We start from the raw sequence: 18,727 nt of genomic DNA, 5'->3' as shown, positions 1-18,727 counted from the left end.
ATGTGTATTTTCCTTTAATGACACTTAGAGCAGGAAACCTTGAAATAGAAAGCTACTAATTTGAACTTATCGATATTATCAAATACAATAATGCTAACTCACAGTAGATTAAACTTATGAGACTAACCGAGATGACAGCTGAGTGCTCCGTAGTGCATGTGAGGCAACCGTCCGAGAATGATAAACCCAAAATAAACCATCTGAGAAGGTTGCCGAGTAGTGAGGGACTTTGGTTGTGTTTTTGATAACACCTGGCCCTATCACAATAGCATCAGTTCCTCTGGTATTGAGGATCCGAGGGTAGACTGGGGATTCCATTCAGTCTAGGGACTGACCCAACTATTAATGGGTAATTCCTCTCCGAGGTAGAGTCTAAGGGCCACATAGTGTCCAGGTTGTGTCCAAAACTTGTACTTTTCTTCTAAGTAGTTGGTTTTTTCAGAATTTTGAGTCCGAGGACCATACAAGGCCTTGGTTCTGTCCAAAACTTGTATTGTTTCTTCTAAGTAGTTGGTTTCCCCAGAGGCTTGAGTCCGAGGACCATACAAGGCCTTAGTTCTGTCCAAAACTTGTATTGTTTCTTCTAAGTAATTGGTTTCCCCAGAGGCTTGAGTCCGAGGACCATACAAGGCCTTGGTTCTGTCCAAAACTTGTTTTGTTATATTGATTTATTTGCTTATTTATTTACTTTTCTAAGATTGGCCCCTCGACCAAGGTAGGGAGAGTTAGCTTGATGTTGGAAACCTCTAGAGCTGTCCGTGCCATTGGCACTGCGAGGTGTAGCCCCTAGCGGAAATTTATGTCGGAGCAACAACAGCATGTCGCTGGCAATGGAGAAACCTTCGCAGACCTTTGCTTGACGGAGGCTTAACTCCAGCGCCACCTGTGCCAACGCGCAAGCCTTCCCACAGACGGCGCCAATTGTAGGGACACGATTATTTAGCGGCCCAAGGATGACATTGGGCTTGTATGTAAAGGGCCCTAACAATATGATTTGTAGAGAGTGGGCTTGAAAGGCAGGACCTTAGTCACAGGTCAGCGGTTTAAACGGGGTTTCTATGGAAGCTTATATATGGATGGACTTGGCTTGACTAGCTAAACCTTCCATTAATGCGGGTTGTAGGATTTAAGTCCTCGGACAGCGTTCGAGGAGCATTGTATCCTTCCTTTTCTCCCTTTTTGCGGGATTTTCCTTCCTCCTGGGGGGCTCCATTTCTCCTTCGCTTTCTTCCCATTTATACTAGTGTTCAATTTCCCTTTTAGTGTCCACGTGTAAGTTTTACTTTCTGGGGTGCAGACCTGTCCTGTCAATCCATACCTAGAGTGGTTGGGGGTCGTTGGGAAAGTTAAATGGCATGGTTTGGAGCATGGGCTTGTCAGATGCAGGATTCTGTATTACGATGTTGGCAGCTTTCTCCCTTGTCCTGCCCCTGTACTGAGTTTGTCCTTTTCTTCAGGCGTTTTGTGAGGTGCTGAGCATAAGATCGTCCTCGGCCATGTCCTCGTGCCCTTCTTGGGCTTTCATTATGCGTCCTCGGCAATAACTCTCCTCGGCTTAGGCCTTGGGCCCTAATGTAGAATGGGCCTGGGCCACGAATTCTCTGGCCCCACACGTATATTGCTAAGGAAAGGGAGGATAACTCATCTTTTCAACTTTCTTGCATTCACACTCACTTTTCTACCAAAATAATTTCTTGCATTCATACTTACTTTTCTACAAAAATAATACACTTTGCATATACATATATATATATATATATATATATATATCTTATAACTTAACCACCTAATATAGTTTTGTACATGCTAAGTATATATTTATAATACAAATAGTCATTTCAACTGTTTATAATCTTTAAAATTCTTATTCAATGACATTATAAAATAATATGTTTATTAAATACTCTTATATTAATTTTTGTAAGTAAGTGGCTTAAAATATTAATAATACTTAACCACTTAAACACATATTTTAATTATAAAAATTGGGTCGGGGTGTTACATCTCTCTTCCCTTTATCTTTGCCTTTTATTTTCTGCTATGGATGTGATTTTAATTGGCTTAGATTGTTTATCAATTCTGTTTATAGCTTGTGTTCATTTTCTGCACACTTGTTGTTTGTAATAAAGCTTGAATTGGTTATTTTGTAATTGAGGCTCTAAACGTTCAAGGGTGTTTTATACACTATTTGAACTTTCAATATATATAATTACACTAATTGAGCATTTTATATAATTACATTGCAATTACATAAAGAATTGAAGGGGTTGAAAATGTAGTTGAGCAAAACCAAGGGGATGCCTACAGAGAACAAGGTTTTTTCCTCAATGTCACCATTTTTTATTCAAATTTCAAGTTTGTCCTTATAAATTTTGTAATTAGTTTGCACACTGCATATTCAAAACATTATTAATATTTCACTACATCATATTTGGTACAAATTTTAATATTGAATAAAATAAAATCACTAATTTTTTCCTTAAAATTAAAATTAGGTGTTGACAACACATGTGATGATATTGCACATGTAATAAATTATATGCAAGGGAGAAATAATTGTGCAAAAAATTATAAAGAAGGTAGAGAGGTCATAAGGTACCAACTACCACAACCAAATACATGTCGTACCACAACCAAATACATGTCGCATTTATAATGCTTGTTTGTCGAGAGACATCCTCAATATGCTGAAATAATGGAAAAATATCTTTACCCAACATACCAATTTTTCCTAAATTAAAGGAGCTCATTTGTGAGCAAACATTGCGAGGGAGACATTTCAGGCAATGTATACGGTTTTACAACATGTTTGCATTTACCTCAATGGGTGTGCACGTGGATGATAGCATAGCCTTAAATAGTTGATGAAAATATACATTTTGTGCTCAAGGTGCCATCTATCATAGAATTGATAGTCTTTTACCACATACATCTCATAGTTGACAACACATGTGATGGTACTGCACATGTAATAAATTATATGCAAGGGTTATATAATTGTGCAAAAAATTATAAAGAAGGTGGAGGGGTCATAAAGTACTAACTATCTTTCTAAAGCGCTAACGCGCCTTATATTATACAATTAGAAAAGCAACCTTTAAAAATTGCGAGGTAGACATTTCATGCAATATATATGGTTTTACAACAACATGTTTGCATTTACCTCAATAGGTGTGCATGTGGATGATAGCATAGCCTCGAATAGTCGAGGAAAATATACATTTTGTGCTCAAGAAGCCATCTATCATAGAATTGATAGTCTTTTACCACATACACCTCATAGTGTGCAGCATCTACAATTGTATATCTACAACACCGATCTTGAAATATAGCGCAAAATAAAACCGAATCTCTCTAATATAGTAAATTAGTAATATTTCATATTTCTCTATGTACATGAAGTGGAGTGAGATTGGTAAATAGTATGTTTTTCAAATGCCGTTCATGAACTAAAAGGTCAAGACTTAAACCTCGTTTAGTTCCCCAAAAAGCAAAGGAAAAGAAAAGAAAAGAAAATTTCAATTTCAGCTAATAAAATGGCATCTCATTTACTTAGGGGCTTCCAAATAATATATTTTTAAACTTTTGATTTTATAATTAAGGTCACAATAACCTACAGGATAAATTTTTTTATTTATTTTTTTTAGAAAGAAAACAAGGAACTTTTATTGAAAGAAAGAAAAAAAAAACTATCCATTGTCTGCCAAAAGAACATCATGAAGATGGGAAGGAGCACCCTTCGACCACACCAATAAACCTCTAGCATGTCTTGCATGCTTAGCCAGGTTGTGAGCTATAGAATTGCCAAGTTTATGAGTATGAGAGAAAGAAATACTACTAAAGGCATCTATAATGGGTTTCACTGATTCCAAAAGGTGACCAAAGGAAGCAAGAGATTCGTCCTCACTCCTCAAAACCTTGATAACAAACTCTGAATCTCCCTTAAGGATAAGAGAAGAGAGGCCGAGTTCTTGTGCAAAAAGAAGTGCCTCAGCTGCTGCCAAAGCTTCAAAATTGTCTGAAGAGGGAGGGAGAGAGACTTTCTCTGAACAAGAAGCAAGAACAATTCATTTGCTATCCCGAATCACAATACCAAGACCTAAAAATACTATTTTGATACTAATGTAGTCATGCCAATTTTTTTTCATGTACCACTTATTGACAAGCATTATTTTGACATAATACCAAAATTTTAGAAACTAAATTGTCACATCTAAGGTGTTAAAGACCACGTTGACATATAGTACAAGCATTAAGGACTAAAATGGTAATTAAACGTGTTTTTTTATACATATTTTTATTAATATCCTTAAAACACTTGTTTTATTTCTTTTCTTTTCTTTTTTTATTGGAAAAAGTTTGGTTACAAACTTGGTTGTAACCAATGAATTCAAAATTGTCTAAAGAGGGAGGGAGAGAGACTTTCTCTAAACAAGAAGCAAGAACAATTCATTTGCTATCTCGAATCGTAGTACCAAGACCTAAAAATACTATTTTGATACTAATGTTAGTTATGCCATTTTTTTTCATGTACTGCTTATTGACAAGCATTATTTTGACATAATACCAAAATTTTAGAAACTAAATTGTCACATTTAAGGTGTTAAAGACCACATTGACATATAGTACAAGCATTAAGGACTAAAATGGTAGTTAAACGTGTTTTTTTTATACATATTTTTATTAATATCCTCAAAACACTTGTTTTGTTTCTCTATTTTATTGGAAAAAGTTTGGTTACAAACTTGGTTGTAACCAATGACTACAATACCACTCAATATCTATTAATTTGAGGTGAATTTTAACAAATTAACCATTGGATTACATTTTATTTTTATATTCTCAATACTTGCAAAATTTTCAAAAAATCAAATATCAATAGCTATATCATCAATTAAATGTTTATATTTTATGTTTCCGTAGTCTAATTATGCATAAAAAATAAGTTTATGAATTGAATAGTAATAAAATCCAATTGGCAAGAAATTTGACATGTGTGTTAAGAATATAAAGTACATGTAATCTGCTAGTTAGATTTTCAAAATATGTAGTTGTGTTAATTTTTTTATTGAGAATTGTAGCCAAATCTGGAAACTGATATTTCGTTTGGTTTGAAATGGAGATGAAAGAAAGGGATAGAAGTGAGGAAAAAGTAAGGGAAAGAAAGAGAAGAAGAGAGAGTAGTAAACAAGCATAGAAGGATTGCATAAATACAATTTCTTTGAAAGAAAAGTCTTCTTGAAAAACTAATAACAGGTGGAATGGTATGAATGATTGTGTTAAGAAAGAGAAATGCTATGTCTACAATATTTTTACAATAAATTTTAAGTGGCAAGTTGTTATGGGTTGTTATTGGTAAAAAAAAAAAAAAAAAAAAAAATTCCAACACTAAGTTCAAATTAGAACCAATAACAATAACCAATGTATGATTTTTTGTAAAAATGTTGTAAAGATATTGTGGACATAGCACATCAAACTAAGAAAGTTTCTACAACACAACCTTTAGTCAAAATTGGTAGTGACTAGTGAGAAAAGTATGAAACTTCATGAAAAGAAGAAGAAGAAAAGTATGAAATATTGACAAATTTTTCAATGTATTCACACTTTTCAATGGAAAATTGAAAATGTATTCACACTTTTCAGTGGAAAACTGAAAACGTGTGGGACCGTCACAACTCGTATATAACCTATGGATCACATATTGTTTTGTCAATAAATTCATTTTGTTTCACATCTCATCATATCTTTCTTCTCTCCATATTTTCTCAACTTTTTGATCATAGATTCCTATGGCTCTCCAAATCAACAACAGAGCCTCTTCTTCTTTCACTCCCCAATTTATCTATGATGTTTTCTTATGTTTCAGAGGTGAAGATACCCGCTATAATTTTACAAGTCATTTATATCAAGCTTTATGTGATAAGGGTTTTAACACCTTTATCGATAATGGCCTTCAGAGAGGAGAAGAGATTTCAACAAAACTTCTTAAGGCTATTGAATTGTCAATGATTTTGATTGTTGTGTTCTCTGAAAATTATGCATCTTCTAGTTGGTGCTTAGATGAGCTAGTAAAGATTCTTGAGTGTAGAAATAATAGACAATTAGTTCTACCTATATTTTACAAAGTAGATCCATCAGAAATACGTAAACAAAAGGGAAAGTTTGGAGTAGCGTTAACTCAACATGAAGAAAATTTAAAGGATAGCTTGGAGAAGGTTCAAAGGTGGAGGACAGCTTTGACTAAAGTGACTGAATTGTCTGGGTTGTATTACAAGGAGGGGTATGTAACTATTCACTGCTCTTCTATAAGTAGTTTAATAGTTTTGTTATAGGAATCACAACCTAAAAAATACATATATATATTTTTCATAGAATCTTCTACTACTGAGGTAGTTAAGTTATAAAAGTCGATGGTAGAAATTAAAAAAAATTAAAATTAACGCCATATAATTTTACCAATTATGACTATTAATTCTTGTGCTTTTATGAGTTACAAACTTTAAATCGTCTTCAGTAGGCTCAATCATAGATTAGAAAAAGGTTACGAGGGAATTAGGATTTCATCTTTGGCAAACCCCAATCATGAATAAAAAAAATTCACATAAGAAATATACAAAAGCTCAAAACTACGCTAATATGTAAAAAAAAATACTGGTATTTATTCAGTATTAATAAAATATAAACTTCAGTCAAAAACATAGAAGAACAAAAAAAAAAAAAAAAAAAAAAACTGTTTTTAATATATTTCAACTCAATTATATGATCTATCAAAATGACAAAATGGCATTTGATCTTCTTTGTACTCTAAAAAATAATCTATAATTAATTTTGTTTAAAATTTAATAGCAATATACATGATCAAAGAATGTTAGAAATAATTTTTTTTTTTTTTTTTTTCATTTTGTTGTGAGCTTAATCTTCAATATAATATTTATGACAGAAAGTCCTCATTTTGTAGTTACAATAAATCTTGGATAATTAAGTATGATTACAAACTACTCTAAAAACAAGTTGATAAGCTATTGAATTTCCAATCCCTACCATCTATTTGTACAATTATTGATTTTTTTAAATAAATTAAAAGTTTGAGTCTTAAACTACATAATGCCCATAATGATAAACTTCTTATAATAATTGTTTTTCATGATATGTAAAGTCTTGTAAGTAATTTTTCTCTCAACAAAAAAAAAAAGAAAAAAAAGAAAAGAAAAATCATCGATTCTAAAAAAATCATTGATCTCTTGAAGCTGTAATGCTAAGTTAAGAATAGTCAACTTCATTGTATGCTCAGTAAAACCATAAATTAATTCTTTTATTTGATAATCTATTCAATTGTAGCTAAATATATATATATATATATAGATATATATATATATTTATTTATTTATATTTATATTTATATATATATTCTCAATAATGACATTCAAAGAAACTTCATTGCATACTCATTAAAAAGATTATTTAACTCTTTTAATTGAGAATCTATTGTAGCTCACCAAAAAAAAAAAAAAAACTACTCATTTGTGAATTAATTCCCAATTGTACCAATCCAATTTTAATGATTTAATCAATGAAACTGTCAAGTCACAAATCAACCACTTTTGGTGCGGTGGTCACTCTACAAGTATAAGTGTTTGTAGGGCGGTAAGGGTCGATGTTTAAGTCTCCAAGAATGAGTTTCACACACAAATATACTTAGATTAGACTATAGTAGAGTTTCTAACTTATATATATAAAAAAAGTCACAAATCAATAAAGCATGCAATAAAAGTAAAGTAATAAACAAATAACACAATGTTATGGTGAGGATGTGAAAAAAAATAGATAGAGAACATCTCCAATGAAAAAAAGAAAAGAAAAGAAAAAAGATTACAAGGGCAACCCAACCCAAATAAGACAATTCCTTATATGAAGAGAAGTTACAAATCCAGCAAAAGACCCTTGCCCCTAGGCACTACTGATTAGATGAACTTACTATTCCAACCCACAATAGCTTTTGAACTTTTGAACTCTTCGTACCTGAACGACCCATCAATATATATTTTCAAATAGTCTAACTTATTATATGTTTCTTATGCTTTGTGTTTGACAGCTATATTGAATCTGAAACTCAATTTATCCAGAGAATTATTAAAGAGATATTAGGTACTAAATTGAATCGCACTCAGTTATTTGTTACTAAACATCCAGTTGGAATAGATTCTCGTGTGGATGCTATAGAATTGCTTTTAGATATGAAGTCAAATGATGTTCGCATGGTAGGGATTCATGGTCTTGGAGGAGTAGGTAAGACTACAATTGCAAAGGCTATTTATAATAGAATCGCTAATTGTTTTGAATTGAGTTGCTTTCTAGAGGACGTCAAAGAAAAGTCGGGAACAAATGATGACATAATCAAACTACAAGAGATGCTTCTTTCTAAGATCTCATGGGGCGCATATGTAAAGGTAGACAGCGTATCCAAAGGAATTATTATGATAAAGGAAAGACTTTGTCGTACAAGACTTCTTTTAATTCTTGACAATGTGGATGAGTTAGAAGTGATGGTAAATTTGCTTGGAGAATGTAATTGGTTTGCTTTAGGAAGTAGAGTCATTATAACAACAAGAGACAAACAGGTGCTAAACACTCTTGGAAAAGATCATCAAATTTATGAGCTTAAGGAATTAAATCAATTTGAATCTCATGAACTCTTCAATCTACATGCCTTCCAAAAAATTGAACCTAAGAAAGATTATTCAGAAGTTGCAGAGCAAATCATACATTATGCCAATGGCCTCCCATTAGCTCTTAAAATAATAGGTTCTGATTTGTGTGGAAAAAGTATATGTGAATGGAAAAGTGCATTAGAAAAGTATAAAAACATCCCTCACGAAAAAATTCAAGAAAAGCTCAAAATAAGTTATGATGGACTTGGAAAGATCGAAAAGGATATTTTTTTGGATATTGCATGTTTCTTTAAGGGATTCGATAGGAGTTACGTAGCGAATATATTAGACGCTTGTAAATTATATCCAGGTTATGGAATTGGAAAACTTATCGATAAGTGTCTCATAACTGTTGGTCAATCTGGCAATTTGTGGATGCATGACTTGCTTCAACAAATGGGGAGAGAAATTGTTCAACAAGAATCAGAAGAGCTTGGAAAACGTAGTAGGATATGGTGTTTTGAGGATGCTTATGAAATACTTACTACAAATATGGTATAAGCTCTTTTGTATCTCTTTTTTTCCATTGATTTTTTTTTTCTTTTTAATGTGGAAGAAAATTTAATTTAATTTGTATGTGTTTGTTTAATTTTTAAAAATTTGTATAGTTCTACTAATAGGTGTAACTAATGCTTTGTCCAACTAGGGATCAAGTAAAATTCGAGGCATTATGTGCTGCTCACCTCAACTGATAACGATACCAATAGAAGCTAAAGCTTTTGAAAAGATGAAATATCTCAAATTTCTTATGGTTCGTAATGTACGCATTTGTGAAGAACTCAAATATCTTCCTAACGGGTTAATTTTGCTTCAATGGCCTGAATTTCCATTTTCCTTGCCATCCAAATATTATCCTCAACAACTTGTTGCACTTGAGATGCCACGTAGTCTTATTAGATTGGAGACAACATTCAAATTGGTATGAGTATTAGTATTTATAAATTGTAATTTCTTTACCTTCAAAAAATAATTGTAATTTCTTTATTTGAATGCTGGTTAAAAATAAATATTTTTTTTCTTCTACAGGGAATCCAGCTAAAATATTTAACATATATCAATTTGAAGAGGTGTGAGTCCATTACAGAATTACCTGAGTTGTGTGCCCCAAGCTTAGAAAAATTGGATCTTTCCTACTGTCAAAATTTAGTTAAGGTTCATGACACTGTTGGAATTCTTGATAAGCTTCGGATATGGAAACTCCAAGGTTGTGGTAAACTTCAAATTCTTCCAAACAACCTCAGGTTAAAATCTCTTGAGGAGTTTCTTCTTATGGACTGCTTGAGGCTTGAGAAGTTTCCTAATATTCATCCAAAAATGAAATGTTTAAGGGATTTAAATTTACGTGGGAGTGGTATTCGAGAGTTGCCTTCATCAATCAAGTGTCTCACTACGCTTCGTTTCTTAGACGTAAAGGATTGTGAAAACCTTAGGTATCTTCCTGATGACATCTATAAATTGCAACTTCTTATTGGACTATCTATTCCCACCGCCAAGTTGAGACAGACATGCGATTATTTGGATAGCTTTTCTAGTTATGGGTTTTTGGTGTTGGATACCGTGAGTTTCAGGGGCAATAAAAGTATAATTGAATTAGATTTTTTGATGAAACCCGAGTACTTCCCCGTATTGAAAAGTCTAGATCTATATGCAACTAATATCGTTAGCATCCCCGAAAGCCTTAGCAGATTTACTACATTACAGTCACTTGATATGGCAAAATGCAAGCAGCTTCAGGAAATTCCAAGGCTTCCACAATCTGTACAAGTTGTGGTTGCACGCAATTGCTGTTCGTTGAATCCACAATCGTCAAGCAGATTATTGAATCAGGTAAAGGTTTCTCTTTTTTTTTTATTAAGTTATAATAAAGAAACAATTTTTGTTAATTTCTTCCCTAATTCAATTTGCTGAATTTGCTAATTGAATGCAGATTGGAGAATTTTTAGGGATTTTTCCAAATAATGGATCCACAAACATCATCACCCGAAATACTGGATGAGGTTCGTCGCTATCGCTCGGTTTTGCCTGACACGGGCTCTAAACCTGAAGATGATTATTTTGGAATTTTACTACCAGGAACTGAGATTCCAAAGTGGTTGAAGTTAAACCATGAAAGTGGTGGAAATGTCATATCATTTTGGGCTGGTTGCACATTTCCAAATATTTTTGATGTCTGTTTGGCTTTTGGACCGCTGAAATATCCATGGATATCTTCTTGTACTCTTCACCTTTCCATCAATGGTTGTGAAAATGAGAACATTAGTTATACAGATGAATCCTCCGACCATCTGATGATACTTTCTTTATCTAATAAGAACTTGCAGATCCAATTGAATAAGTCAAAACCATCTGAATTAAATTACGTTGAGTTAACATGTGAAATGGAGGATTGGGTTAAAAACCATCCAAGAAGGTGGGGGGTTCGTGTAGAGTGCATCTGTTGTTCCCGAAATTCTGATGTTTTTCAATTGCCGAGTCCAAGTGCTACGCATAGTTGTGGGTCTTCCTCAGTCCCTCATTTACCCACTTCTAGTTGTGGCACTGATATGGATCAATGGGCTTTCAATAATGGAGGAGATTCTAGACATCGGCCAAGAAGAAACCATCGACCACCACCCTATGCCAGACGTCCCCAAAAACACTACCTGTCCCACTTCGGATGGCTTCGAATCCGATTCCGTCTCTGGAAACGGAGCTCTCGTCCAACCCGAATTCCAACTGCAACGCTCAAGTTGGAATGGGAAGAGATAGATCCCAGGTCTGATACTAAGAACTTAATTTCCAATTTCATTGGTTGTCTTTGGGGTTTATTCTTAATAGCTAGAATTTTCAAATGCAGAAAGTGGAAAAGCTGAAATTGACGTGCCCAGCTACTGTATATAGCAGCGAGTCAGTGGTAAATATATTATTTATCATTGTGATTCCCTAGCTCAAAGAATTGCTCATTGATTTAGTTGGGAATTCAGCTAGTGCATCAAGGGAAATTAATTTGCTACCAAAAATTCTACGATCCATATCTCTCTCTCTATATGTGTGTTCCTGTCTCTCTCATTGATCAGTAATTCCCTAGTAGAGCCATACTTCTTTATTTCTTTTATTTTTATTTTTTGGGAGGAAAATAGTGACCATACTTGACTCATCTTGTACAGTGGATCCTTTGGTGCTAGAAATGACCAATAATTTTCTTTTTATATTGAGGAGTTTGTTCAGATGAAGAAAATGTGAATATGTTCAACACACCATATATGTAATTGTTTAAATATCTGTAAAAACATGAAATTCTTATTAGTTTGTATTGATTTTTATCAATTGTGATACTAGGTATTATAGTCCTTGATCATGTTATGCGTATAAACTTACACATAACAGTTATAACCTCAGAGATTTTGAGGTGCAAGGTTTTTACTTTATAGTCCTCGACCATATTGTTTTTACTTTCATCATTGAGTCATGGTGCAAGGTATCATTGGACATTTCTGTCAGTTACCAGTAAAATATTTTGTTCTGAATAAGAGATTGTTTGTTTGTGATAAACTATTCATTGAATGGCTTATTCCTTGCACACAAGGTGCTTGAGTGGTCTTAATGTTTAATGGAACCATATGTTTATATACCATTTTAACTCATTATCCATGATAGAGTCCTAAAGTTGCTATTATTAACTGTTATTATCCCTTTATAAGTTCTTTCATCCACTGATGCCACAGGGAACCTCATCTAAATGTTTTAATAGTTCAAAAACAAGCAGAATCACCCTTGTTGATCTAGCTGGACTTGATAGAAATAAAGTTGATGATGCGGGCAGACAAGGTGTGAAGGAAGGCAAACATGTGAAGAAGTCCTTATCACAACTTGGGTATGACGATGCCATGAGCCTTATTAAGTTAGAGAAATTTGTTTTATAAGATGTTCTTTATGTAGAATACTGATTAGATGTTGTATTTGTGATCCTACTATTGCAATTAATCTATAATCAGTTCTTTTTCCCATATTATGATAAAGTGTGGGTGCGACTGGATAGCAACTTATTTTCTTGCCAAGCTACAATTATTTTCTTGCCATATTATGCCAAAAGTGTGGGTGCGACTATATAGCAACTTATTTTCTTGCATGCTAAAGGTTCACCAATTATTCTGGGTTCATTACATATCCTATCAAGATATCAAGAATATAGCCATGGTTGGATTTAATGACGTAGTTTCATCATCACTGTTCTATTATATTGGTGCAGGCACTTGGTTAATATTCTTGCAAAGGCTGTTCAGTCTGGAAATTCGGAAGATATTACATATAGAGGTTCCTGTTTAACACATTTACTGCAAGAATCACTTGGTGGCAATTTAAAACTGACTGTTCTCTGTGCCATCTCACCAGAAATCAAGTATATATGACTTGAACTACTTTTAGTTTTCTATTTACAGAATCTGCACAATAACTATGAGAACCTTTAGAATGTTTACAGCTTGATGTTACATGCTAATGCTCACCTAGATTGAGTCTTTTCATAAGATAGTAATTATAAAACAAATTTCAACATTCTTTCGAAAAATTTCTTGAGATTTTGGTATTTTTCTGAAATTAAGAATGCCTTGTGATTGCAGAAATAGTGGTGATACACTGAGAACTCTCAGATTTGGACGATGGGTAAAATTCATTAGAAACGAGCCTGTAATAAATGAAATCACAGAGGATGATGTTAATGGTCTCAGTGATCAAATTCATCAGTTGAAGGTATTAAGTTATCCTGCAAGAGTTATAATTGAAATCTTACTTTGAAATCCTACTGATGTTAAAGAAATTTGAATCTTGTTGGTTGCAGGAGGAACTTATAAGAGCAATGTCTAGTAAATCAGTAGGAAGTCAAAATGGATATTTTCAAGGGCGTAATGTACGTGAAAGCTTGAATCAATTGAGAGTACCGCTCTTTGATTCTACCCCCCATAGATAATGATTCTGATGAAGAGGTAAATGTTGATGAGGATGATGTAAGGGAGATTCGTCAGCATCTAGATAAGTTGCATAGCTCTTCTGAAGACAATATTAGAGACAAGCCTGTTAGTAGGGATTCCATCCAGTTTTATTCAATGGAGGAAAGTGGTGAGACAGACTTGATGAGTGAAGTAAGTATGACTGAAGAAGTCTGTATGGAAGAACCTTGGAATGAACTTCCTTAGATGGCCAATGATTCTATGGAAGACAATTTTGTAAGTGCTGCTAACACCTTAACAGCTTCTGGTCCTGCAACCGGAAGGAGCATTTCAATTAGCTCATGCTGTCAGTCCCCACTTCTCCAAGACCCACCATTGTCTGAATCTCCAAAAATTGGAAATATACGAAGGAAAAGCATGAATATATCATCATCAAGTCATTTAGTAAGTCAGAACAGTGTTTCAGAAAGTTCCAAGTTCAACTTGGATGTTTTAAGACACTCACTTAAACAGAGTGAGCAGGTCCATTCTTCTTTGCGGACAAGCAAGACATTTGCAGGCCCTGCTGAGACCTTGGCTGCTAGCCTTCACAGAGGCTTACAGATTATTGACTATCACCAACGGAACTCTGCATCAAAAAAATCTTCAGTTTCCTTCTCCTTTGAGCACTTGAAATTGGAACCTTGTGCAGAAATTGATTAGGCCAACGCTTCTGTTCAGACACTACCAGAAGAGAGACCATCTTCAAATGGACCATCTGCTTCTTTCCTTTGTACATCTTGCCAACGAAGAATATCTAAGAAGGATTCCAATGAGGTTAAGGATAGCTTGAAGACATGGATTGTAGAAGTGGATGAGGCAGAGAATCCTACTCAATTGACAGATGAAGTGCCTAAAGTATGGCTAGACTAAATTTCTGGCAAGTGCAGTTAAGAGAAATCCATTTCTGCAATTTAAAATTAGTTTCTGTTTTTGCTGTTTCAGGATGCAGGCAATGCTATGATAAAAGGTCTTAAGCGAGAGGAGCTTGAAAACGTTTGTGTGGAGCAAGCTGCCAAAATTGAGCAGTTGAATCGACAGGTCACAAGAATTTACAAAGCTCTTTAATTTCTTGGGATTTTATAATGTGGATTCTTCATTATTGACGTTTTGAATATGTACAGGTAGAGCAGTACAAACTGATGGAAGAAGAACACAGTCAAGAAATTAATAAACTTCAACTTGAGGCTTCAAAGAATGAAATAGTTCCGTTTAAGGATTCCAAGAATGATGATTATCATTCACAGAGGGGTGAAGACAAGGTCAGTAATTGTTTTCCTCTATCACACTTAGCATTTCAAATGTTGGAAATCCCTTCTAACATTGTTCTTGGTGTGTTTTGTGCAGCTTTTAAGGTACAATTCTGTTGAAAATTATCAGCCGAAGATTATAAAGGAAAAATGTGAAATAAAGGAAGTTGTGGAAGCTGGGACTGTGAACCAATATTTTGATCTGAATGAGAAGGAAGCACTTCTTAAGGAAATCGAAAGTTTAAAAAGCAAGTTGCAGTCATATTCTGATACATCTTCTAACAAGTCTAATGAAAAATTGAGATCCTCTTTGTTTCGCGATCATTCCAATTACGAAAAAGTGGTGTAGATCAACTCGGTTATAGCAAGGAAGAACTAGAGAAGGAAAGAGAGAGATGGACTGAAATGGAGAGCGATTGGATTTCTTTCACTGATGAACTAAGAATTGATATTGAATCCCACCGCCGATGTGCAGAGAAGCTGGAGATGGAGTTGACATTAGCGAAGAAGTGCACTTCGGAGTTGGATGATGTACTTCACAGATCAGCCCTTGGGCATGGTAGAATGGTTGAACACTATGCTGAACTACAGGAGAAGTACAATGACTTGGTTGGAAAGCATCGTGCAATCATGGAAGGGATAGCAGAGGTGAAGAGGGCAGATGCAAAGGCAGGGAAAAAAGGTCATGGCTCTCGTTTTGCAAAATCCCTTGCTGCAGAGCTTTCTACATTGAGGGTGGAGAGGGAGAGGGAGAGAGAATTGTTGAAAAAGGAGAACAAGAGTCTTAGAATTCAACTTAGAGACACTGCAGAAGCTGTTCATGCTGCTGGAGAACTCGTTGTTAGGTTGAGAGAAGCTGAACATGTAGCATCAGTTGCAGAGGTAGCTTATCTGTCACTTTTGACTGGACTAATATTTAACACGGTTTCATTTAGTGACCATTCTGTCTAGATTGGCTTCACAATCAGACTATACAATAATGTTTTCTGATTGCTTCTGTTTGGTGGTGGTACCTCACAGAGAGGGTCCTGGTCATTAATCAGATTGATCATTTATCAACAAAACGTATTTATGATTCTGGGAAAATTGGAAGTTAATATGAACACTGAATATTATGATAGCATTTTCTGGAAAAGGTCATATCGAATCAATTTAATGATATATTAGGTTATTAATTAACAAGGAGGGGGGAGGGGTTAAGTGTTGGTAGCTTTCTGATTCATCACTTATGATTTTCATATCAATGCAGGACAACTTTACAAAGGTTCAACAAGACAATGAAACGTTAAAGAAGCAAGTGGAGAAGCTCAAAAGAAAACACAAGATGGAGATGGTCACTATGAAGCAGTATCTTGCAGAGAGCAGATTGCCTGGGAATTCAAGGGACATGGCTCTGTGTTAAAGAAGCTCTACTGAAGCCCAACATAGCTAGGTGCCAGCCAAGAAGGGCATAATGCCACGCTAGGCAGCAATGTGCACTCCAAAACTCAAGTTAGCTGCTAATTTTGGAAAGAAAAAATGAAGAGAGGAAATTGAGAGTTATGGCCTACCACCTAAGAGAGAGAGAGAGAGAGAGAGAGAGAGGTATTTATATCTTTAATACCACGTGTGACATGGTAAGGAGCATTATTGCTCCATAAGGCTACTTTTGGCTAATGAGACAGCCTCCTGATGGGACGAGGTAGGCTGGTCATAGCTAGTGTAGCCCGTGATTGTCTCTGACCAGTATGATACACACTATCTTAAGCTGTCTTAGGGTGCATTTGGTTGGAGGAGTAGAAAAGTGGGAGAATGAAAAATTGTGGGAGGATAAAAAATATTTAGTTTTTTCTTGTGTGTGTTTGGTTGAAGGGATGGAAAAATGGGAGAATGGAAAACTCTTTTGTTTGGTTGAAAAGAAAAGTGGGAGGATAGAAAAAGTAATTTATATAAATTAACTATTATACCCTTGTTACATAATAGGTAAGAAATAGATTTATTTATACTCATTAAATAATATAAAATTTACCAATTATTATATTTTTCAATAAGAAGTGTTACGTCCACAACTTTTTTTGCAATACTTTCACAACAAAATTTAGGTGAAAAGTTGTTACTAGTTCTAATTTAAACCCACCATTGAAATTATTTTTTTACTCACCAATATTAACTGATAACAATCTATTACTTAAAATTTATTGTGAAAATATTGTAGTAACGTTTCTCAATTATGATTTTTTATTCTTTATATTATTTTTCTTTTCAATCTTTTCATTTCATCCATACGTTTTTGTTTTTGTTTTTTTTTGTTTTTGTTTTTTTTTTTTTTTCTATGCTGTCTCCTCCACCACACACGTTATCTATATCCCCACCTAGGGATGGCAATTTTTGCCCGACCCGCAAATACCTATTCCGGCCCGACCCTAATGGGCCGGATTTTACCCGGTCCGATTAGGAATAGGGTCGGGTATGGGTTTTTAAAAAAAAAAACCCGAACCGGGTCTGGATTTTATCAAAAAGACCCGAAACCCGACCCGAAACCCGATCCGGATATAACCTGGTTACCATGAAATTTTCAAAAAACCCCCTATATATATATATATATATATATAGCTATAACTAACCCAGTAACCCTAAAGTCCCTCATTTCTTTAGCAGCAGCTCTCGCCTACCTCAGTCCCTCCTCACGCCTACCTCAGCAGCAGCTCAGGCCTCACACATTCTCAGTCACTGCCTCACGCACACGGCCTCCCTCACCCTCACTCAACGCCTCACCCTCACACAGAAGCACACTCACAGTCACGCTTACGCCTCACCTCTCAGCCACCTCCTCTCTCTCTTTCTCAAGATCTCTGCCACCATCGGACGATCTATGCAACCATCGGACGATCTATGCAACCTAGCCTCAGCTACACATGCCGCCACGGAGCATATGTCGCTCGGCGACATCGACGCCGGTATCAGATACGAAAGAATCGAATTCGGGATTTATTGATTGTGTTTTCTGTTTGTGATTTGTGTTTTTTTAGTAAAAAATTTGTATTAACAGAGAAGAGCAAAAAAAAAAAAAAAAAAAAAAAACTGTTTATGTTTGGGATTGTGATTTGTATTTTTTATTTTTTTTGATGGTGAAAAATATGTATTAGCAAAGAAGTGAAGAAAAAAAAAAAAGCTGATTTGTTTTCCTCTTTTTTTTTGGTGGCATTCTGTTGGCAACTCAACAGTGGTGACTCTAGGAAGCTAGGTGAAGAAAAGACTCATGAAGTTAGTTGCTGGCTGGAGCTTGGAGGGCTCAAGTACACAGGGAGATATAGGCTTGGAAGGTTATAGTTATCTTTGTACTGCAACTATTTATTCTAGTGGAGTTTTCCGACAAGAGGTCGGGGGAGAGGTTTTTACTCTCGCTACTCGATTTTTCCTCTTCCATAACACTTTGTGGTTTTATGTGTGGTGTGCTTGCTTTCCTCTATATTTCCTTTACCTTTCTACATTGCCATGTTTGTGTAGTGTGTAGTTAGTTAGTTTGGAAATTTGCCAAGTCACACTTGGACTATATTGATTAGTTTAGTGTTAAAATCAACTTAGCTGTAAAACTTTGTGTTTAAGTTTCTAAATACTTGCTAGGGATAATATGGCATATTTCACTCATCAATTTCCTAACAACAATATGTTTGATCTTACAGAGACCAAGATGACACCAACCTGAAGAAGATGTATCTGTAGGTCACCAATCTTACTCCACTTCAAATACATAGAGAAGTCTTTCAATCTGACACAACTGGCAAAATTATTCCTCAAGATTTCTGCAGAGCCAGATGTACTTGTC

General features: G+C 34.8%; 2 protein-coding genes and 1 pseudogene across 2 annotated transcripts in view; all 3 read left to right on the top strand.

Annotated features, from left to right (window-relative positions):
• The window catches only part of LOC115956194 (disease resistance-like protein DSC1), a 60,526-nt gene that overhangs the window by 30,770 nt on the left and 11,029 nt on the right, over positions 1-18,727 (top strand). The window lies entirely within an intron of this gene.
• LOC115956192 (TMV resistance protein N-like) lies at positions 5,772-10,667 on the top strand. The gene is made up of 5 exons (XM_031074639.1): positions 5,772-6,280; positions 8,093-9,203; positions 9,355-9,627; positions 9,735-10,494; positions 10,636-10,667. Exons 1-5 carry the CDS (start codon positions 5,790-5,792, stop codon positions 10,665-10,667), a joined length of 2,667 nt encoding a protein of 888 aa, XP_030930499.1. The 5' UTR covers positions 5,772-5,789.
• LOC115956191 lies at positions 10,249-16,824 on the top strand (annotated as a pseudogene).

The sequence above is a fragment of the Quercus lobata genome, chromosome 8 (genome assembly GCF_001633185.2).
Source record: "Quercus lobata isolate SW786 chromosome 8, ValleyOak3.0 Primary Assembly, whole genome shotgun sequence".
Lineage (NCBI taxonomy): Eukaryota > Viridiplantae > Streptophyta > Magnoliopsida > Fagales > Fagaceae > Quercus > Quercus lobata.
This window is presented reverse-complemented; position numbering and strand designations above follow the sequence as displayed.